Genomic DNA, 24,470 nt, shown 5'->3' with positions numbered 1-24,470 from the left:
TTCCGCCATCCTGTCAACACTTTTGCTTTTGCTCGTCTTCTCCTTTGGCGGCGAACCCGCGTTTCCTCCTTTCTTCTACGCTGCTCTTCGCATCCTTTAGCGGCTTATTGTTTTTTATCTTCTTTCTTTTCTCCTCTATCCCCCTTCACCCTCCTGTCCTTCATCAATCTGACATTCTTCTTCTTTTTTTAAAAAAAAGGGGGAGAGAAAAAAACAAAAAACTTTTACCAAACTTCCTTAAACCTTCTTTCTTTCTCCTCTGCATTCACCCAGTGCTCCCCTGGGACCAGGCTTCAACCTTCTTTCTTCCTCCTAGGTGGGAGCCACCCGACGTGGAGCACCCTCCCTACATAGTGCCCTGGCCTCGGGGCTGCCGCCTCGGCCTCCTCGTAGCTCCGCCCCCGCTGCTCTGACCTCAAAGCCGCGCTGGGCCCAGCGCCTCAGCCCCCGCCGCCCGACACCCGCGCGGGGTTCTTCGCCGTTTTCTAAACCGGCCCCGCTGGCTGCTCATGACAGCCCTAAAGGCCGACGATAGTCGGGGGTGCGTGAAGACTCGGGGATTTCCCCGGAATCGCGGCGAATCATGGTGGGAGCTCTTGTTGCTGCGGCCGCAGTTATCGGGATAAGGTGGGGGATTGGGTGTGGGTGAGGTAATCTTTTCGAGGGGTCGGTGCAGACTCGATGGGCCAAATGGCCTCCTTCTGCAGTGAAGGGATTCTATGACAATACATGTCCAAGTCAGGATGGTGTGTGGCTTGGAGAAGAACTTGCAGGAGATGGTAGCGTTCTCATGCTGACAAAGGAGCCTTGAGCTCTCCAGTGCATCTTGGAGATGGCACACACTGCTGCTGCCAGCCTGGCCTAGAGAGAATGAATGCTTAAAGTGGTGCATGGGGTCTTCAAGGAGTAAAACAGAAAAAAAAGGGGGTTAATTGGATTTAATTAAATTGAAATGCTGATATTAGCAGGCCAAACAAAAATGTTTGGACTGAATGTTACGAATCTGTCAGCACAAGGCAAACATGTTGAAGTGGTTAGCAATGTTGCTTCACAGCGCCAGGGTTCCAGGTTTGATTCCCCGCTGGGTCACTGTCTGTGTGGAGTCTGTACGTTCTCTCAGTGTCTGCGTGGGTTTCCTCCGTGTGCTCCGGTTTCCTCCCACAGGTCCCGAAAGATGTGCTTGTTAGGTGAATTGGACATTCTGAATTCTCCCTCACACCCGAACAGGCGCCAGAGTGTGGTGACTCGGGGCTTGTCACAGTAATATCATTTCAGTGTTAATGTAAGCCTACTTGTGACAATAATAAAGATTATTATGACTTCCGAAACTGTGCCAGACAGGCTAAAACCAAGTGCATGGCACCTCTCAAACTCGAGGCTCCCTCGCACAGGCCTGCTCGGCATAATCTGGCCATGCGCATGTTATTCCTGCCTCCCTGTGTATTGTTAGAGAGCTCACTATGTCAGCACTAACTTCAGCTGTAATGCTGCAGTCAGCTCAAATGAGCACTGCGGGCAGATCTCAGAGGAGGCAGCGCAGTTTGAGATTCAGCAGCTCCATACCACGATGTTCTCACCGCAGTGAAGCGAAACCAGAGTATGAAAACATTAATAGGAAGGTGGAGCTCATTCTTGGCACTGTAAGGAAAAGCTCAATTTACACAGGAGTGTAATTAATAGTCACATCACGTTCCCCCTCAATTAACCCAAACTTACAAATGTCATGCCGCAACAGCAGTTAAAAATGGTACTCACTGTCAATTTCTGAATTTTGCCTGCCAGCGATGAATGCAAACCAACGTGCTGGAAAAGTGAAGGCCTGAATCGAATCCTGATGTTAGATCTTTGCCGCTCGCAGTGTTTCTAACGACACAAGTAAAATAAAATAAAGGCGGTTTGCTTTTTAAGGAATATTCCAGACAATATCAAGTGCTTGAGATTAAAAGCGGGCTGAAAAATAATGAGAAATAATGCATTTCATTCTTTCCTATTTTCAAGTTTCAGCTTTTAATTGCACCTTGGTGAGACAATGTGACCACCGTCCTTTAGCATGCCCACAGATTTGCACAAAGAGTGGCAAGCAATGCCTATGGAGGTAAAGAAGTCAGCACCACATCGGAGCTTATTAAAGAAGGATAAGCGTTGTGCAATTGAGGGTAGTTTTGTTCAGAGTAGTTGGAAGTGGGGAATTATATTTCTCAAGGATCTGTGCTGGGGCCTTGGTGCCCATTACATACACCATGAATTTGGATACAGATCATAATTTGCAGATTCCAAAATAAGAGGTATAATTCAAACCTCAAACCATATGAAACTACAAAGGGATTTTGACGCGATGCGGGAATGGGCTAAAAGCAGCAGATAGAATTCAACGTCAGCATGTGCGAGTAGGGCTAGGGTGGAGGGAGTAAACTAGTTGGCGAGAGAGGAAGAGAAATGGGGCAAAGTGAAAGGACAAAGGAGGGAGAAAATGACACGAAAAAGGGGGAGGCACGCAAAGAAAGACAGAGGGAAACAGAAAAAAGAGAGAGAGAATGGTAACACACACGGTAGGAGCAAACATACTTTCATAATCAGAGTTCCAAAATATATAATGAGGTGCTGAATATTCATAAGCCAAAGCATATTATTGTGCCACCACACGATGTTACAGGATCGGTTAATGGAAATTCACCTGACAATGGATATGTGTAACACTGGACTGGAGGACAAACAACTGGAAAGGACACCTCCTGATAGCGAAGCTTGAAATGCTGTCTGTGGGGCAGGCAGTGTAGGAGAGTGGGGAGCCTTGGTGGAATCCTGCGACAAGTGTTAATACCACCCTGAAATGGTACACTGGTTTCTCTTTTTCCAACAATGCAAACACATCAATTCCCCAAGACTTGGAATATAATGATTTGGGGGGTTAGAATTTGCCAGACCACCATTCTGCTGGAGTCGTACCCTGCCATTCGATTGCACAAGGAAGTTTTGAATATGCCGAGAAAGCCAGAGAGAAAATGGTCATTGGGAGGTGAAGAAACTATTTTTTGAGAGTGCAGTTAAACCATGCAATTACAAATACGGACACCGCTTATCAAACAATTACAGACAAAGACCTATTACACATTTCAGCGGTACAGTAGCAGAGTGACTGTGTTACCGGACGAGTAATGCTGAGGCTTGGAGTAATGATTCAGAGACGCGACTTCCAATCTGACCACAGCAGCTGGATAATTTAAGTTCAGTTAATTAAATAAATATGGAACTAAATATAGAGAATTGTCATTGAAAAAAATCCTCTGTCTCACTGATGTTCTTCAGAGAGCAACCTCGGCATTGGATTCCGACATGACAAAGGGGCAATGTCCAGCCTCCTTCGACAGCACCGTCCAAACTCTGACCACTACCATCTAAAAGGACAACTGCAACAGACACATGGGAACATCACTACCTGCAAGATTCCCCCCCCCCCCCCCCCAACCCCAAGTCACTCAGCATCCCGACTTGGAAATATATCACTATTCCTTCACTGTCACGGGGAAACATCACATAACTCCCTTCCTAATATCACTGTGGGTGTACCTACATCACACGGATTACAGTGGTTCTAGAAGGGGGATCGCTACCACTTTTTACAAATACAATTAGATATAGGACACACATGCCGGCATTGCCAGTAACACCCACATAAATAAAGAAAATACACACCCCAACAGACCCTGAAAACCCTCTTCACTCATACCCACGTATCTATGCCAAATTTGAAAGCTCTTCCATAGCTGAATGATCAGCCATGACTATAATGAATGGTGGAGCAAATCAAAGGGCTGAATGGTCTCCGTCTGCTCCTATTTTCTATGTTTCTACAGACTAATCACGCAACTTGACATAGTCACAGTCCCTACAGCCAATGTCTTCCCTGGGTATGTCCTGTTGTACACCACGGCTGACCTACCAGAGATAACTCCACAGTGGTAAAACGTCGAGAGGCTCTGGGGATCTCATGGCATCAGACCAAACACAGGCAACGAAACCTGCTGCTGATTACCACCTACTGCCTCCCTGTTGAATCGGTGCTCCTCCATGTCAAACACCATTTGAGAGAAGCACTGAGGGTCGCAAGAACCAGATTATACTCTGGGTGGGAGACTTCAATATCCATTACCAAGGCTGGCTTGTAGCACCACGACTGACCGAGCCGCCGGTGTGCCGAAGGACATAGCCACTAGACTGGGCCAGCAGCAAGTGATGAGTGTGCCAACACCAGTGAAAAATCCTTTTGAACTCACCAATGTGCCGGCTGCAGTTGCAATGATCACTGCAGAGCCCCGGGACAAATTCCATTCTTCACACTTCCATCGTGTCATATGACACCACCAGCTTGATGAATGGGAAAGACTCAGGACAAATCTAACACCTCAAAACTGGGCATCCATGAGTTCTTCTAGGCCATCAGCAGCAGAATTGCACCCCGGTCTGCAACCTTGTGTCCGCCATATCGTTCACTCTATATTTACCAGCAAACCAGGGTCTAATCCTGGTTCAATGTGGGGTGTAGGAGAGCATGCCTGGAACAATGCCAGGTCCACCGAAAAAAACCAAAGCACCAACCTGCTGAAGCTACAAGCTGCATGCTAAACAGCCGAAGTAGCACACAGTGGACCCAACTAAACCATCCCACAAACAAGCGGTCAGATCAAGGCTCTGCAATCTTGCCACATCCAGTGTCGCTGGGTGGCACACAATTATATACCGAATGGAGGAAGAGGAGTCAGCTCTGTGAACCCCCTATCCTCAATGATGGTGGAGCATGGCTCATTCAGTGCAAAAGACCAGGTGAAATTATTTGCAACATCTTCAGCCAGAAGTGCCGAATAGCTTATCCTTCTCAGCTTCTTCTGGAGGCCCCCAGGGATCATTGATGCCAGTCTTCAGCCAATTCACTTCATTCCACGTGACATCCAGAAATGGTTGTGCGCACTAGATACAGCAAAGGCTATGTGCTTTGTCAACACCCCAGCTGATGACTTGTGCTCCAGGACAAGATGTGTCCCTCGACACCCTGTTACTGTAGGTACACACCTACCCAACACAGCAGACCAGCCAGTTATATGCTGTCCACAAAAAGCAGACAAATCATATTCAGCCATCTACTGCACCAGTGTTTCTCTCAATTTCTGCAAAGTGATGCAATATGTCACTGACAGCGCTATCAAGCAACAGTTACTCAGCAGCAAAACCTGCTCACTGACACTCAAATTGGGCCCCGGACCTCACTCCAGCCTTGCCTCAAACATGGACAAAAGTGCAGTGAGGTGAGAGTGATATCAAAGCAACATTTGACTGTGTGTTATCAAGAGCACATAGTAAAATTGATTATTGGGAATCAAAGGGAAACTCTTCTCTGGTTGGAGTTATACCCAAACATAAAGGAGATGGTTGTGGCAGTTGAAGGCCAATCATTTCAGTCCCAAGACATCACCGTCAGAGCTCCTCAGCGTAGTGTCCGAGGTCCAACCATCTTTCTTTTTTTAAATAAATTTAGTGTACCAATTCATTTTTTCCAATTAAGGGGCAATTTAGCATGGCCAATCCACCTATCTTGCACACCTTTGGGTTGTGGGGGCAAAGCCCACGCAAACACGGGGAGAATGTGCAAACTCCACACAGTGACCCTGAGCCGGGATCGAACCTGGGACCTCGGCGCCGTGAGGCAGCAGTCCACTGCCCCACCATACTGCCCTGTCCAACCATCTTTAACTGCTTCATCAACGACCTTCCCTCCATCAGAACGTCAGTAGTGCTGATAACTGGAGTGTTCATTCCATTAATGCTTCAGATAATGGAGCAGTCCATGCTCAGATGCACCAAGAACTGGACAACATCTGGGTACCATCTACAAGGTGCACTGCAGCAACTCACCAAGGGTTTTTCGACAGCACCTTCCGCACCTAGAAGAACAATGGTAGCAGGCGCACGGGAACACCAACATTTGCAAGTTCCCCTTGCAGTCACATGCCATGTTGACTTGGAACTACATCCTTACTGGGTGAAGATCCTGGAACTTCCTCCTCACTAGCATCGTGGGATCAGCTTCAGGACAGAGGTTGCAGTGGTTCGAGGTGGCTCATCGCCACCTTCTCAAGGGCAATAAATGCTGGCCTTGCCCACATCCTGATAATGAATGTGAAAAAGTGTACAGAGCAACAATGTAGCTTCCAAATCCACCTGCTACCGATTATGGTGAATCAATGTATGCACATTCCTCTCTCCCCTACTATACTACTGACGCTGCAGCAACACTAATGAATATATTTTTCCAAGCAGACAATTTCATCAGCACCTGACAAATTCAGCTGTTTAGATCTCCAAACTTTACTTTGCGGTCATCAATACCATTGCTGTTGACCGTCCAATTCGACTGCAATGAACTGAATGAGCAAACAAAGTTTCCAGTCACAGGTAAAATAAACACAGCTTTCTGGTGCTGGGGTAGGCGGTGAGTTTACAGAAAGCACAGTTTCCTCATCAACCCCTTAAGGACTACTAGAAGCATTTCAGTACCAAAGTTAAAGTAGAAAGAATGTTTTTGCTTCATCAGAATGCAGCATGAATTAATTATCCTGTTCATCCAAGATGCTCATGGAGATGGTACTTCTCGAGTCAACAGGGTGTGGAAGGCAGTAGGCCACCTCCACCACTGATGTGCATCCTGGGAACACACCAACAGCCAAGGAATTGTAGGGGCACTTCCAGACAGGGACTCTTTTCTGGGGGAGGATCCTTGCCAGGGGCTCCCTATTGTGTGTGGGGGATTCCTTAGGTCAGGGGGTCTCCCTATTACAAGGGTCCCTGTGGGGAGGTGGGGTCTCCCTATTACAGGGATCCATGTGCGGGGGGGGGGGGGGGGGGCCTCAGCTCCCTATTACAGGCATTCTGTGGCGGGGGTCTCCCTATTACAGGGGTCCCTGTGTGGGGGGCTCAGCTCCCTATTACAAGAGTCCTGTGGGAGATGGGAGAAATCTCCCTATTACAAGGGTCCTGCGGGGGGTGGGGGGTCTCCCTATGACAGAAGTCCCTATAAGGGCTTTCGCCCTATTACAGGGGTCCCTGTGGTGGGGGCTCAGCTCCCTATTACAAGGGTCCTGTGGGGGGGGTCATCTCCCTGTCACAGGGGTCCCTGTGGGGGGGGTGACCTCTCTATGACAGGAGTCCCTGTGGGGAGGTGGGGGGCGGGGGGATTCTCCCCATTACAGGGGCACTGTGTCTACGCTCCCAGGGGGATTATAAACCAGCTGCAATTCACTTCCCGCGGGAGAACATAGGGCGGGATTCTCCGTTGGCCGACGCTGATTTCACAATAGGTGATCAGGCGGAGAATCCATTTTTACGGCTGAATCGGGGGCAGCGCCTGTTTTCGTATGCTCAGCCCCCCTACAAAACCTCATCAAGGAGCGCGCCATACGCCGTTGGGACGGCCTCAGGACGTCTCCTGAAGGCCCTCCTCCGATGCTCTGCCCTCGATGGGCCGAGTCCCCAACTGCGCGGGAAATGTGCGGGCAGGAGCCTTGCTGCTGGCCCTGGGGGGGGGGGGGGGGGGGGGGGGGGGGGCAGCGCCATGTGGTGCGACGCGACTGCTGCAGGTCGTCACCATGCGTATACACAGCCACGGACCCAGCAATTCTCCGGTCGTTTATATCGTGGACACCGGGAGGTGGCTGCTAGTCTCTCACCGGTCCGAGGATCGGTGCTAGGGCACCGCCGATTTTTTTGACGTAAAGCGCCACAGATCCTCCGGACATTGCCCCAAAAATCGGAGAATCCAGCTCATTCTCTCCCAAACGGAGAATCCCGCCCCGAGTCTCCCAAACGGAGAATTCAGCCCATGGTATCGTATATCGAAAATTAATGGCACACAGGACGCCTTTCGTCCCATCATGCATTTGCGAGATGAAAAGGTGCTTTCCTGCTCTGATCCTACTTCCCAGCTCTTGGTCCATTGCACTGCTGGTTACGACACTTCAAATGGATACCCAAGTACATTTAAAGTGCAATGAAGGATTTCTGCTTCTACCACCTCTTCAGGCAATGGGTTCCAAACATGCTCCAGCTTTTGGGTGAAAGAATTTCTCAACTCCCCTTAGTCCTTCAACCAATTACTTAAAATGCATTCCCGTGGTTGTTGATCTCTCTGCTAATGGAAATTGGTCCCTTCCCATCCCATTCTATCTTTGCCACTCAATGTTATACAACTCTGTTAAATCTCCCCTCAGCAGCTTGCTCTGTTCCAAGATGCATTGGGTATCCCATTAGTTAAAAATACAGGAAAATGCTTCATAATTTCATAGCATTTTTAATATTAAAGAAACATGCCCATCTTTTTCACACATGCATTTGACCAGATGACAAGGATAATAAATACTATCGACAGTGATTCTCTCTAGCAGTAAGAAAACCAGATAGTGGTCGTGCATCATACACTTCATGCAGCATTAGATAACAGAACTCATTGCATATATTGTCATAATATGCATCCATGCACATCATGAGGTAAAAGCAGGCAGTGACAGACACCCAGGTGAGCCAATCAACATACAGAACAGAACACGACCAATCACCAGACAGAACACCAGAGGGGGGCTTCCAACTAGAAGGCCCCCATAGCGAGTGGGCATCATCACATGCATGGCCAGGCCTCCTCGCATTCAGCAACACACACACCCATCCTCAATGCGGCGTACATCATACATTTAATGCAGCCACAAGAATCCGACGACAGCCCCAACGACTGGACTTATAAATAGTTCCTTTGTATATATACTGTTATGTTTCTGCACGCTAGACACCTTACATGTACATATCCATTCACTCACCAATTGCTGTATATAGTTACTTTTGTAAATATATCGTATATGCTCTAAGCAGCCGACAATTTATTTATTTATTTTTTTAAAAGGGGGGATGTCATAATATACACCCATGCACATAATGAGGTAAAAGCAGGCAGTGACAGACACCCAGGTGAGCCAATCAACATACAGAACAGAACACGACCAATCACCAGACAGAACACCAGAGGGGGGCTTCCAACTATAAAACACATGAGGCATCAGCACTCTGCCTCTTTCCACTGGTCACAACTATAGTGACAGTCAGGGTGTACAAATCATTCAACACCTTCTACACGTGGATCAGAGCTAGCCTGGTCTAGATAGTTAATGTTAGTTTACTTAGAGTAGTAGAGAGTCAACCCACAGGCAGCTGTGTGCTTCGTTACTGAAGTTCAATAAATCTTATTGAACCAACGCCTACGTTTGGTGTATGCTTGATCATTTAACTGCATCGTGTTGCAGTCAGTGTTACCCCAGGGTGAATAACACAACATATATATTCAACTCTAATGACCATTCACACTATTTTCAAACTGCTTTATATCTCTGCATGTGCATGTTGCCAAATTCTTCTCTGACCTCAAAAGCGGAGCTGCCAAGACTACAGATTTCCAAGACAGACAGAACTCACGGATTGATTCCACCAACCACAGATCTAAGAAATGAATCCTGGCAAGGCAGTTTCATAACAGACATGCCACTGATTTTCAGTTGTCACAAAAAAACCAGAAATATCCCCAAATGTCAGTAAAAGAAAAATCTTGAATCCCAGCTAACGGCCAATTTGTGTGCTGTGTATCCAATGTATGTAATATTTAAATAGGCATGTAATATTACATATGGGCGGCACAGTAGCACAGTGGTTAGCACTGTTGTTTCACAAGGCCAGGGACCCGGGTTTGATTCTCGGCTTGGGTCACTGTATGTGTGGAGTCTGCACGCTCTGCGGGTGCTCCGGTTTCCTCCCACAAGTCCTGAAAGGCGTGCTGTTAGGTGAATTGGACATTCAGAAATCTCCTTCAGCGTACCTGAACAGGTGCTGGAATGTGGCGACTAGGGGCGTTTCACAGTAACTTTGTTGCAGTGTTAATGTAAGCCTATTTGTGACACTAATAAAGATTATATTAAATGAAAATTCTACCACTAGCATAAACCAATAATTTGAAATACAAAAACAAAATGGAGGAACCTTCAGCATGCAATCTTTAACCACTGGTAAAAGTCAAGGGATCTGGTTTTAAAAATAGCACTTAAAATGGAATGAGGACAGCCTGTTGGTGCTGGCCTGACGTCGGAGCTATTTTGATGCTTCCAAGGGGAGGGTGGGAGATTGGCTGCCTGCCACACATCAGATTCACTGGGCTGTTTTGTAAGTGATGTTGGGTAGTTCATTTAAGGATGCTTGGTTAGCACACTTGTTACAAATGGCAGTGAGAGAATGTGTGGCAGATGCTCTGCCGCTAATACCTGACATTTATTATCTGAACCCGGACTTTGCAATGCCAAGATAGGTAGGCTGCCTCTTCACGCACAGTCACACATGAAAATTGCAACAGGCAGGTGGTGGGCTTTAATGTGATTTGGGGGGGGGGGTGGTATGGGGGGCCAGCATTGCTGCTTCACAGTGCTAGGGACCCAGATTCAATACTAGCCTTTAGTCACTGTCTGTGTGGAGTTTGCACGTTCTCCCCATGTCTCATTGCGTTTCCTCCGGGTGCACCAGTATCCTCCCACAGTCCAAAGATGTGCAGGTTAGGGGGATTAGCCATGCTATGTTCGTCCTTACTGTCCAAAACATGTTCGATAGGGTTGCTGGATGGGGCGGCGTGGGTCTAGGTAGGGTGCTCTTTCAGAGGGTCATTGCAGACTCAATGGGCCAAATGGCCTCCTTCTGCATTGTAGAAATTCTATCATTCTACATGTTTATGTTATCATATCATCTCTGGGTTATAATATACACAGGGGGCGGGATTCTCCCAACGGGAGTCTAAGTGCCGACGCCGGAGTAAAAACCGGAGTCTTTTACTCCGGCGCGGCGCCCGTTCCCAGACCCCTGTTCTGGGGCCTCCGTGGGGCTGGCAGGGACGTGGCTCGATTTGCGGGGGGCGGGGCGTCGGTGTGGCACCGGCGCAAATGGCGCCGATTCTCCGCACCTCGGAGAATCGCGCGCCGCCGCCGTGGCGCGGTTGCTTCGATTCTCCGGCCCGGCGCGGGGCTCGGAGAATCGCCCCCAGGGTCTTTGACTCCAAACATTATGACCTTCTGAGGTGGTTTCGTTCCGTCGCCAGATACAATAGTGACAAAAGTAAATACTCCTGGCGCGTGCATCATCTCTGCCAAGTACGCTGAATTCTCCAATCCTAACTCGCACTGTCTGTGCACCCATAGCCCACGTCCTAACTGGCTTACATTGGCTCCCGGTCCAGGGATCAAAATTTAAAGTTTCATCCGGTGTTCAAATCCCTCGTTCTTCCCCATCTCGGCAAGTTCATCCAGCCCCAAAACCCTCAGCAAACACCGGATTCCTCCGAATCTGGCATCTTATGGAGCCCCAATTTCCTTCATTCCACCATTGGTAGCGGTGTCTGAAAAAGGCAAAATTAAAGCTGGATAAAACCCGAGGTCAATTAGGAGGATTTGGGAGGCGGTGGCAAATCGGGGAAAACTCTGGAACAGCCGTGATGTTACTGAATGGTGGGGCAGGCCCTAGAGGCCCATTCCAGCGCCTTGCTCGCATGAAATCCCTCCCTGACCACCCATCCTTCATCCTCTAACCTAGCCTAGAAAATCATTCCAGCCTCGATAACCCTTCACGTGGGTCATTCTTTCAGTTGCAGGCAGCAAGAGACGGTGTTGTATTCACTAAGCAGGACACACACATACACGGCTCAGCTTTTGGCCCCCACAGGCGAAGCTATTACAAGGGACAGGATTTGTGCTGTGGACTCCTGCCAAGAGACAGATGGAGCAAGAATGCCAAACCTCATTTCACATTTTCCGTTTAAATGCCCTCAGCTGGATGAGGCCTTCATCTCCTAGTCTCTGGCTTGGATTCAAACGAACCACAATATATAAATAAAAACAAAGTGGCTTTAAGTGGAGCGGGGGGGAGGGGATGTGGATTCACCTGGCGCTGCGATATAAATGTTAGGCTATTATTTTGAAAATGAATTTACAAACCTTCCAGTGGATAGATATTTTTTGAAATATCTATTTAGCGTAAAATTAGAAAAAAATATAGGGATGAAAGAGAGTTCCAAATGTATATCCTATCTTGTGAGGTCGCTTTGATCTATAAGCATTGCTGAACCAATGATTGAAACTGCTGGACTGGTCCCAGAAAGGCAGGTGTAGGAAAACTTGGTAATGTTAAATATTTGTGAAGAGAGAGACATGCAGTCGAAGGCCAGCGATATCCTGCAACCGTGGAAGAAGCTTCAGAATGGCTTAAATCAACCAGACTCTTTGTTCGCGCAGAGTTCCTGCCGGCAGCGACCAGGAGTGAACGGCGCCGGCGGGACTCTGTCATATCCGCTCGGCCCATCCGGGACGGTGAATCAGCGGCCCTGCCGATTCCAGCGGCCCGGCGCCATGCCAAATGCGTCGGTGCAAATGGCCCCGATTCTCCGTTGGAGAATCGCGCGCCGGCGTTGGGGCGTCGTGGCGCGGTTGCGCCGATTCTCCAGCCCGGCGGGGGGGCTCTGAGAATCGCCCCCTGCATCTTTACCACGGCTCCAAGATAAAGGACAAGATTCTCTGGCCTCCCTGCGACGTTTCTTGGTGCTGGGAGGCAGCCCGCCAACGGCTAGTGGTGGGTTAATTTGGCCCCGCCGCTGTCAGTGGGATTTCCCACTGAATCCGCACCACGACCCCAGGAATCCCACTGCGAGGGCACGCCGTCGGCGGGACTGGAAAATCCCTTCTCGTGGACAGCTGGACGATCTTGCCCAAAATGTGTCAAGTAGAATAACTTCACAAAGCTAGATTTTGCATTTAATCATCTTGGCTATGGAGAAATGTAGGCTAATAGGTCACAACACCTTTCTGGCTAATAAATTAGAAACAATGGACCTGTACTTCATGGACTGGCAGTGTTGGATTGCCACTCTGCTTCTACTTTCTTACCGGAAATTATTTTCGATCCCATCTTAACCGACATTTCGACTCAGACTGGGCGGGATCTGGGCAGTGCAGCATCAAAGTGCAGCTCAGTCGGATCAAAGAAGACCTCGGCCCCTTTTTGCAGCACTAGCCATTGTTAATTAGGTGAGTTAAAAAGTCAAGTCAGCCAAGTTTAACGGTTCTTGGTCTGGTAGGCGGGGGTGTATCCCGTGGGGGTGGGGAGACCCGTGGGGGTGCGGGAGTGTGGCAGGAGCTCAATGTGGGTAAGTGTGGATCTGAGTAATTGCTATCAGTGGATAGAAGTGGTCAGAAATTAGAAGTGGTTTTAACCCTTCTAACTTTTTCCGGTTAACTATAACTGAAAGACAGTCAGAACCATCCAAAGTTTGTGATTTAAATCACATTTTCAGATGGATCGTAGTGCAGAGTAAGTTTGTACTTCCCAGGAAATTGCCATGCAAACCCTTAACTGGGAACTTCCGGGGTGTGGGCGACTTCCCCAGCACATCTTTGCGGTACCCTCCAGTTACACTGCTTTGGAGCTCGGAGGTTACGACAAAATAAATATTATTGTATATTAAAGTTTTTTTTACGATAATAAAATATCATGAACAGTTTCGCATATTGAAAATGGGAACTTTTGAGTTCAAAAGATTTGACAAAACAAAGCTCTGCACTTACTGCATCTTTTTCAGGGTTGCAGACCTTCACCCACAAGACATGATCTAACAGCCAGTCAATTGGTTTCTCCTTATGGAACATCAGTATGAACTCCACGATAAGATTCAAATCAGGAGACTGAAACATTTTACCTTGTGAGATAAACGATATAATATTAACAAACACAACTGGTGCAAAATAGTTTGATGTAGCGTAGGTATTACAGAAAATAACGAATATTATAATCGCTCGAGACTACTTGAACCGTATCCGACAGTTTCACGCAACTGGACTTGCTCATTTTTTTTTTTTTTTTAAAGGTCAAAATGCATGTTTCTAAACTGCTACATACTCCTAAACATTCATGTTCACGTGTTAATTTGTCACATGCATTGTAGTTCTGCACACTTTGGGGGGGGGGGAAAGAGAGAGAGAGAGAGAAGAGAGAGAGAGAAGAGAGAGAAGAGAGAGAAGAGAGAGAAGAGAGAGAAGAGAGAGAGAGAGAGAGAGAGAGAGAGAGAGAGAGAGAGAGAGAGAGAGAGAGAGAGAGAGAGAGAGAAGAGAGAGAAAGAAGAAGAAGAGACTGCTGGCCGAGAGGGAAAGAGGAAAGCAAGGACATTCTAGGTCACCTATCCTTCTCTGGGCTGTGGGGAAGCTTGAAGAATTCATGAAAAGGATAAAATCAGTGGGCAACTAAATAAGACTAATCAAGGAGGGTCACCGTCAATTTGTGAAGTGTAGTTAAATTAATGGAAATACAGGAATGCAGCAGATGGACTCTCACAAGGTGCTCAATATGGTAACACATGTGCTATAAAAGTGATTTTAACTTTGTCGATAGAATAATAGCTAGGGTGTAGAAAGTAGTTAGCAGGGGAATATGGATTTATATGATGTGATTAGTATTTTCCCTGGTATGGTGCCGGGACTCATTGATGATGCCAATTTAGAGGCATAACAGCTGAAGCTCTGCTCATGGAAATAATTTAATTTTTGCCTCTAACTGTTCTCTACAGGTTTCCATACAAGTTACTGTTGGTGATGACAAGTACTAGTCAAAACACAGCTGGAATATTTTGTACATCTTTCAGATACTTCATTATAGGGAGGATAATAGAGCCAATTTGAAACACATTTTATGTCCTCTCAACTCTATTGGATAACAGCATTTCTTTGGCACCTTCCGCAAAGGACCATTATCTTGTGTGAGTCCAGGTAGTAGACATCAGCAGTTTATTCTGCTATATTAGTAATGGGGAGAAAAGCAGTTAGAAAGACAATGCAAAATCAAAGCCAATCAGTGTGCCATTCACCACACTGGCAGTTGCCCATTGAGTTTTTAAAATAGGCTTTTGAGTAGAAACCTGCCCTGATCCAATGCAGCGCCTGCTACAGGGATGCTGAGGCAGGTGCGGGCAAGCAAGAATGTGGCTCTTCTAACAATCAGATCGAATAATTCTTGCTGAGGTTCACAGGACAGAACCCTACTGACCCCAGGGTGGCAGGAACAGAGGTGGGCATGGTGGGGAGTGTGAGGGGGAGGGGGGCTAAACTAACAGTGAAACACATTGGATGGCTCTCCATCACCGTATCACCGCATCAGGGAGCTTTCCCAGCAGTGGGCTGCAAGTTAAATCAGCAGCCCGCTCCAGGGAGGCAGCCAGCCAATTTCCATAACTGAAGGTCCTATTAAGGACTATTGTGCCAGGCCACAGGCATTTTACTGATGGTGGAGTGGTATTCCCACTGCTTGGGCAAGTATCACAATTTCATGTCAATTGTATTATAGCACTGCGGGGAATTCAAGATTGCAACTTTGGTATTTTTGTGTTCAACTGCACATGTTGCTGTCCAGATTACTCGATGGTAATGGTGAATGATATTGGCCTCACTGCTATTCAATACAAAATCCAGTTAATTAAATTAACAGCCCAGACAGCTGAAAGCAGTGACGTGAATGGCACTGTGCCAGACAATCATTTACCCTCTGGGACATTAGTGATCCGTCTCCTCTCATTAGATTTAAGAGATACAAAAAAAAAGTGAGGAAAGAATAATGCAGTCTCCACAACACAATATCAAATTGCATTCTTCTGGCTAAACAGCTAAGATTCTATTTTTTTTAAAAACAGTAATATTCTACAATTTACATCATGTGAATTCTTTCCTGGAGACTCTGCAGGAATTGAGCTAGACATTCACAAGGTATCATCAAGATGGTGTGGCAAAGAGACTTCCGGTGACGGCGGGCAGGAGGCGGCCGCACAATGGAGGGCTCCCGGTCGGCAACGGCATTTTCGGGGCTTTAAGCCTGGTCCCAGGGTCCGCGGAGGCGGCAGAAGAAGGGAGAAGGCACGGAGGAGGCACAGTGAAGACACAGGAGGAAAAAAGGAACAAAGAAAAATGTCGAGGGTGAGCAAGAAAACGGCCGGAAAAAAAACAGCTGGAGGACCGTCGGGGAGTGGAAAGGTCACCGCAGGGTTACCAGGAAAAATGGAGGCTGGAGCACCAGGGAAGGCCGCACTGCTTACGGCTGAAGAAATAACTAAGGTGATGGCTGCGGAATTTGAAAAGCAGTTGGCGCAGATTGCGAAATGCATGGAGACGGTGAGGAAGGAGATGAGGGAGGTTTGAGTGTGCTGGTGGAGGAGGCGGTTTCCCCGGTGAGGACGGAGGTGGCGAGCGCAGTGGCGGAGGTGCGAGAGCAAGGGGAGGCGCTGAAGGAAGTGGAGGAGACGTTATTGCAGCACGGTGATCAACTTGCCTCGATGGGGAAAGACATGCGGAAGGTGATGGATACTAACAAGGATCTGCGAGGAAAAATGGAAGACCTGGAAAACAGATCCAGGTGACAGAATTTGAGGATTGTGGGGCTGCCCGAAGGAGTTGAAGGACCGAAGCCGACTGAGTACTTTGCCGCGATGCTGGCAAAATTATTGGGGGAGGGGGAGGATCCCTCCTGATATGAACTGGATCGGGCTCATCGGTCGTGGAGGCCTGTACCAAAAGCGAGTGAGCCGCCAAGGGCAATGACTCTGTGCTTCCGTAGGTACAGTGTGAAGGAGGAGGTCCAGAGCTGGGCCAAGCAGAAGTGGGTGGTGCAGTGGGCTGGAGCTGGTATAAGTGTATACCAGGACTTTACGGTGGAGCTGGCAAGGAGGCGGGCTGCCTTCAACCGGGTGAAGAGGGCACTGTACATTAGCAAGGTGCGGTGCGGCATTGTATATCCAGCGAAGCTGAGGGTGACTTACAAGCTCAGGGACTTTTATTTTGGAACGGCGGAAGCAGCGGAGGAGTTTGCGAAAGCAGAAGGACTGTGGCAGAACTGACAAATTGAGGAATGGCCATGTGCCGATGTAACCTCATGACTGTATTTTATTCTTTTTTGTATCACTGCGTGCGGGTGTAGAGATTAAAGGAGCCAATGTGGTATATATTTGGACAAGGGAAGGGACGGGATTTTCACTTGAAATGAGAGTTCTTTGGGGTGTAGGTAGATATGCGGGGTTTGTGTGCTAAAAGGGGATCTTTGGGCTTTCCTAGGGCCGGCAAGAGGGAAAGGGACCCGGGCGGGGGCCTCCACGCTGGCCGGTTTAAGCCGGCCAGTGAACGGGAGTGAGGTGGGGGGAGGGGCTGCGGCCATCGGAGCCTGGCAGAACAGGGTCCGAGTGGTCTAGCCGGGGTGGAAAGTTGGGGGGGAAGGAACAGAGGGTGGGGGAGGAGTTTTACAAGAGGCAGTGGACAGGAGGAGCTGGAGACCTGCGGTGGGGGGTGGGGGAGAGCTGTGTAAGATTAAGGGTGACTACGGGTAATCCCTGATTCCTTTTTGCCATCTGTTTATGTAAACATGCAGGTTGAGGTTTGGGGGTTGGTGGGTAGATGGGATCGTTGTTATTATGGGGACTGACATATCTTGCTGATTATTGTTTATTGTTGATGGATGCAAATGTGGGAGAAAATGTGAAAATGGAGGAGAATAAAAAAATTAAAAGAAAAAGATGGTGTGGCAAATTCATTTTTTTTTTAAACTCCTCAAAGGATTGTGAATCTATGGAATTCTTTTTTTTTTAAATTTAGAGTACCCAATTTATTTTTTCCAATGAAGGGGCAATTTAGCGTGGCCAATCCACCTACCCTGCACATCTTCGGGTTGTGGGGGCGAAACCCACGTAAACACGGGGAGAACGTACGAACTCAACACAGTGACCCTGAGCCGGGATCGAACCTGGGAACTCGTGAGACCGCAGTGCTACCACTGCGCCACCGTGCTGCCCTCATGGAATTCTTAACCCCAGAGGGGTGTGGATGCTCAGTTGTTGAGTATATTCAAGGTTGAGATCGATGGGTTTTTGGACTCTAAAGGGAATGAAGGGTTGCGAGGATCAGGCGGGAAAGTGGTGTTGCGGTAGAATATCAATCATAATTCTACCCAACGGCAGGCATTCAAGGAACGAATAGGTGAACTCCAAAAGTTGCTTATTCCTATTTGGCGCAAGTGTAGGAAAGGAACTGTGGCCAAACCATGGCTTATAAGGGAAATTAGAGATAACATTAGATTCAAATAAGAGGCTTACAATTTATCAGGAAACAGCAATAGAGCTGAGGATTGGGAACAGTTTAAAATTCAGCAAAGACGGACCAAGGGATTGATTAAGAAGGGGAAAAATACAATATGAAAGTAAGCTAGCGGGATAGGTATGTCAAGAGAAAAAGATTAATAAAATCTAATGCAGGCCCCTTACAGTCAGAAACAGGGGAATTCCTAACAGGAACAAAGACATGGCTGAGGAACTAAATTTGTACTTTGCTTCTGTCTTCACAAAGGAAGACATGAATAATGCACCGGAAGTTCTGGAATTTTAGTGAGGAGCTGAAGGAAATCAGTATTAGTAGAGAAATGGTTTTGCTGAAATAAATGGTATTGAAGGCGGATAAATCTCCAGGGCCTGATAATCTTCATCCCAGAGTATTTAAGGAAATGTTCTAGAAATAGTAGATCCATTGGTGGATTCTTTGGAGTCTGGAATGGTTCCTACATATTGGAGGGTAGGTAATATAACCCCGCTATTCAAAAAGGGAGGTAGAGAGAAAACAAGGAACTATAGACCAGTGAGCCCAACGCCAGTAGAAGAGAAGTTGCTAGAGTCCATTATCAAGGATTTCACAGCACAGCATTTGGAAAGCAGTGGTGTAATCAGACAAAGTCAGCATGGATTTGCAAAAGGGAAATCATGCTTGCCCAATTGACTGGAATTCTTTGAAGATGTAACTGGTAGAGTTGACCAGGGAGAACCGGTGGATGTAGTTTATTTCGACTTTCAAAAGGCGTTCGACTAGGTCTCACACAGCAGATTACTTTGTAAAGTTAAAACGCATAGGATTGCAGGTAGTGCCTTGAAATGGAAAGGAAGCTCATTAGCAGACAGGAAACAAAGAGCTGGAACAAATGGTTTTTTTTCTGATTGGCAGGCAGTGAAAAGTGGGGTACCGCTGTGATAGGACACCAAATGTTCACATTATATATTAATGATTTGGATGAGGAACTAAATGCATCTCCAAATTTGCAAGGGGGGGTGGGGGTGCGGTGAGCTGTGAGGAGGATGCAGAGATGCTTCAGCGGGATTTGGACAGACCGAGAGGGCATAAGTATGGCAGATGCAGTATAATGTGGATAAATGTGAGGTTGTTCACTTCTGTAGCAAAAATAGGAAGCTGATTATTATTTGACTCGACGAGACCTTGTTGTCCTCGTGCATCAGTTGCAGAAAGTAAGCGTGCAGGTACAGCAGGCAGTAAAGGCGGCAACTGGTATATAAGCTGTCATAGCAAGAGGATCGGAGTGTAGGAATAGGGATGTTTTACTGCAATTTTGTAGGGCATTGGTGAGTATTGTGTGCAGTTTGCTGTTCTTATCTGAGGAAGGATATTCTTGATAGGAAGGGAGCGCAGCAAATGTTCAGCAGGCTGACTGGTGGGATGGCGTGACTGTCATTCGAGGAAAGACTAAGTTGGTAGGACTAGAATCTTAGAATTTAGGGCAGTATGGTGGCGCAGTGTGTTAGCCCTGCAGCCTCACGGCACTGAGGTCCCAGGTTCGATCCCGGCTCTGGGTCACTGTCTATGTGGAGTTTGCACATTCTCCCCGTGTTTGCATGGGTTTCGCCCCCACAACCCAAATATGTGCAGGGTAGGTGGATTGGCCACGCTAAATTGCCCCTTAATTAGAAAAAATGAATTGGGTACTCTAAATTTATTTTTTAAAAAGAATCATAGAATTTACGGTGCAGAAGGAAGCCATTCGGCCCATCAAATCTGCACCGGCCCTTACAAAGAGCACCCGACTGAAGCCCACGTATCTACCCTATCCCCGTAACCCAGTAACCCCCACTTAACATTTTTTGGACACGGAGGGCAATTTAGCATGGCCAATCCACCTAACCCGCACATCTTTGGACTGTGGGAGGAAACCGGAACACCCGGAGGAAACCCACGCACACACGGGGAGGATGTGCAGACTCCGCACAGACATTGGCCCAAGCTGGAATCGAACCTGGGACCCTGGAGCTGTGAAGCAACAGTGCTAGCCACTATGCTAGAATGCTGCCCGGTAGCATATTCATTGGAGTTTGGAAGAGTGAGAAGAGATCTCATAGAAAATTATAAAATTCTAACAGGATTAGACAGGGTAGATTCAGAAAGAATGTTCCCGATGGTGGGAGAGTCGAGAACTCGGGGTCATAGTTTGAGGATAAGGGGTAAACCTTTGGGACTGAGGTAAGGAGAAATTCCTTCACCCAGAGAGTGGAGAATCTGTGGATTTACAACCAAGAAAGTGGCTAAGGCCAAAATGTTGTTTGATTTCAAGAAGGAATTAGATGTAGCTCTTGGGGCTCAAGGAATCAAGGGATTTGAGGCGGGTATGAATATGATCCACGGGTATGAATATGAATAATGAATGACAGAGCAGGTTTGAAGGGCCGAATGGCCTCTGCCTGCTTCTATTTTCTACGTATGTTTTTTAAGATTTGTTCATGAGACGTGGGCGTCGCAGGCTGTGCACCATTTACTGCCCTTCCCCAATTGCTCTTGAGGGGGCAGTTAAGAGTCAACCACATTGCTGTGGGTCTGGAGTCACATCTAGGCCAGGCCAGGTATAGATGGCAGATTTCCTTCCCTAAAGGACATAATAATAATAATCTTTATTGTCACAGTTAGGCTTACATTAACACTGCAATGAAGTTACTGTGAAAAGCCCATAGTCACCACATTCTGGTGCCTGTTTGGATACACAGAAGAGAATTCAGAATATCCAATTCACCTAACAGCACATCCTTTAAACCGGAGCACCCGGAGGAAACCGTCGCAGACACAGGGAGAGCGTGCAGACTCTGCGCAGACAGTGACCCAAGCCGGGAATCGAACTTGGGTCCCTGGCGCTGTGAAGCAACAGTGCTAACCACTATGCTACCGTGCTGCCCATATTCGCAAACCAGATGGGTTTTACGACAATGGCTTCATTCAATTTTCAATTTCAGATTTTTATTGAATTCAAATTTCACCATCTGCAGTGGCGGGATTTGAACCTGGGTCCCCAGAGCATTACTCTGGGTTTCTGGTCTACCAGACCAGTGACAATACCACTATGCCACCGCCTCCCCCTTTTTGTATATGAATGCCCGCCACAATTCTATAAGATCACAGAGCAATGCTGTAGGTCTTGTGCCTGTTTCTTAGTTTTATGTTACCTGTCTCACAATTTTCCCAGGTCTCCAGATCTCAATTGTCTCAAAACAATCATTGGGACCGCTTTCACCACTGCCATGTATGAACTCCGAAATTATTTTCCTGCCCCCCCCCCCTCATCATTTCCATTGATATTTTGTGATTTCTAATCCCCCTTTTAAGATAACTTAAAAGTTTTTAAATGACAACCAGAGAACAAAGTTTTTTGTGAATGCCCAAAAGCTCGATCATCATCCACTTGTCTATATAAATAAATGCAATGAACCAGAGGCGTAAAGAACTATTCGTACAGATGCCCATTTATTCTATTGCAAATCAAAATGGATGCATGTCTGTCTTGACATAAAAGCCTATAAAAGGGCTCTTAATATGCAAACACTTGAATGCTTAATTAATTTTTAAAAATCTCTTATTTCCTAATTGCAGTCGTTAGCATTAATAGCTCAAGTAATAAATTGCTGGCCCCCTCATCATTTTTTTTGAAAAGAAATTGTTTTAATCAACAGGTGACATGGCCTGTCCCCATCGCTCTGTCAATGACAGTCAAACCCAAGAGCTGTCTAAAAATAATCTTGCATTAGCAGAGCAGGCACTTAATCTGCTGTGCTCTGACAGGACAAGCGAAGTAGCATAACTCACTCTATGAAGGATGCCAGTAATTCTGGAAAATGCAATGCTTTCAAAATGAGATAGAAACGAGATAGGCCATCCAGCCACGTGAGCATGTTTCACGGTTCACCAAAATCATCACTGATCTGCATCTCAACTAATTATCTGCCTTTACCGCGTATCCCTCACTACCCCTGGCTGGCAAATCAAGAAATTTAGCATTGTCAGATTTGGAATTATTTGTGTGAGAGTGTGCTACGTTTGGAGCAAGACGCTTCTTCGAACGATAAATAGAACGCAAAAGGCGACTTTAAGGGTTGACAGGATTATGGATAATCACAGCGAGGGAAACAAGCCTTAAGGATAAAGATAAAATGAGATTGCGAAAAGATAAAATAAGATTAAGCAAGGATAGATCATACCGACAGACACTTCTGACAGGGAGATACTTATCAGTGAGATATTACAAAGGTTCAAGGAAGGAAGCGCTGTTCAGGAGGACATGCACATGGCAAAGAAAATTCCTAAACAGTAAGGCCCAACTCCAAATTGTGCTGGAACTTACAAGCTGGATTTCTCTTTTATAGCAAAGTTCTGCTGCTCTTAGTTTAAGATCAACGTCTCTCCTGGTTTCACTGCTTTGTGACATTGCTCCAGTTATTTGATTCCACTGGGGGCTGTGGGTTAAGCTTGGCTGAGATCAGTAATTCTCTGTGTGGCTTGCTGAATGCTTTAAAATGAGTGGCCACGAGAGCAAAGAATCCCCATGGGTTGCTGGAAGTCAGAAGATTAAAATTTATTCTTTCCATTTGGGTTTTCTTTGCAGCAGCAAAATTACTTGACAGACATAAATATACCGCCATCACGTCCACCCAATTTCATTGTTTCTTCAATTAAACTGAGGTTTCTGTGCATAATTTATAGGGCATGAGAAGGATCGGGATTATTTCTATGTTGTAGCTCAGGATGTGTTTAATAGAATATCACTTACCTCACCTGGGACCTGGGATTCATGTCGCATTACATTCATCCCCCACCATCTGGCCTGCGAAATCCTACCAACTGTCCTGGCTTGACACAATTCACACCTCTTTAACCTGGGGTTACCCCATCTCTGGATCTGTAAAGATTTAATCACCTGCTAATGCTCGTATTCCAAGCATTGTCTGGCATCTTTGAATCTGTCTATATACATGTTTCTGGAACAGACCTCTTCATTCACCTGAGGAAGGAGCAGCGCTCCGAAAGCTAGTGACATCGAAACAAACCTGTTGGACTTTAACCTGGTGTTGTAAGACTTCTTACTGTGATATCATGTTACTGCTGTATCGTGTTACGTTTAAGTGTTTAACCCTGTGGGCTCCACCTATGGGCCATTGTACGGCTTCACCCACAGGGGGGCATGTACGGGCTCGCCCATGGCTCCACCCCTTACAGGAAGTATAAAGGCAGCTGACCTGCGGGGCCGCATTCATTGTTGTACCGGTCACACGCAGGCACAGTTCTAAGCTGATTAAAACCACGGTTTACTTCTCAACATGTCTCTCAGTGAATTGATGGTCGCATCAATTTAGTCAGCTTAAAATACTACAATGGAATCAGCCCTCAAACCTGATAGACTGGAACTCGATCCACAGGCCGCGGAGGCGAGAAATTTTTTCGCACTGCTTCGATGCTTCAAGGCCTATCTCGCCGCGTCGTCTACGCCATCCATCACGGACGAACAGAAACTGAGTCTTCTCCACGCACGGGTGAGCCATTGTGTTTCTGTTCAGCTCGACGGCGCCGCGTCCTATACAGAGGCCCTCGCAGTACTCAAACGCATATATGTACGGCCCATGAACGAGGTCTACGCGCGACACATCTTCACCACTCGCCGCGAGCGCCCCGAAGAGTCGCTAGATGACTACCTACGTGACCTCAAAGCCCTCGCGCGCAACTAACTACCAGGCCGTTACGGCCCCTCAGCATATGGAGCTCGCTACGTTTACGTGACGGGGGTCCGTACGAACTATGTAAGACAGCGCCTGCTCAAAAAAGGGGCCCAGGACCTGGAGGACACGGTAACACTAGCTACCTCTCTGGAGGTCGCATTTCAGAGCCTTAATGCATTTCCCGCCGACCACGCGGCCTCCTCGTGGGCCCCCGACCAGAGACTACCCCCGGCTTGTGCCGCGCGGCCGCCCGCCCATCATGGGGGGCTGCCCTGCTATTTTTGCGGCCAGACCCAACACCCCCGACAGCACTGCCCGGCCCGCAACGCGAACTGTAGTAACTGCGGGCGAAAAGGATACTTCGCCAAGGTCTGCCTGGCCAGGTCTAAAAACTCGAACTCACAGACCCGATCCACAGGCCCGCAGACCCCACAAAGTGGCAGCGTGTCTGCCGACTCCGCCACCACACAACACGTGCGACTCATGGGGGCCGCCATCTTGGCCATCCTCCCCCATGCGGGCGGCC

The 24,470-nt window shown here is 47.4% G+C and overlaps 1 protein-coding gene across 1 annotated transcript in view; it reads right to left on the bottom strand.

The window, feature by feature from the left end:
* mgat4a (alpha-1,3-mannosyl-glycoprotein 4-beta-N-acetylglucosaminyltransferase A) overlaps positions 1–24,470 on the bottom strand; it is a 363,169-nt gene that overhangs the window by 48,688 nt on the left and 290,011 nt on the right. The window contains exons 9-10 of the mRNA XM_072477186.1: positions 13,680–13,810; positions 1,756–1,863 (exon numbers count right to left, since the gene is read on the bottom strand). Coding sequence (XP_072333287.1) covers positions 1,756–1,863; positions 13,680–13,810 — 239 coding nt within the window. The remainder of the gene's footprint in view (positions 1–1,755; positions 1,864–13,679; positions 13,811–24,470) is intronic.

Source organism: Scyliorhinus torazame, chromosome 15 (genome assembly GCF_047496885.1).
Source record: "Scyliorhinus torazame isolate Kashiwa2021f chromosome 15, sScyTor2.1, whole genome shotgun sequence".
NCBI classification, from domain to species: domain Eukaryota; kingdom Metazoa; phylum Chordata; class Chondrichthyes; order Carcharhiniformes; family Scyliorhinidae; genus Scyliorhinus; species Scyliorhinus torazame.
This window is presented reverse-complemented; position numbering and strand designations above follow the sequence as displayed.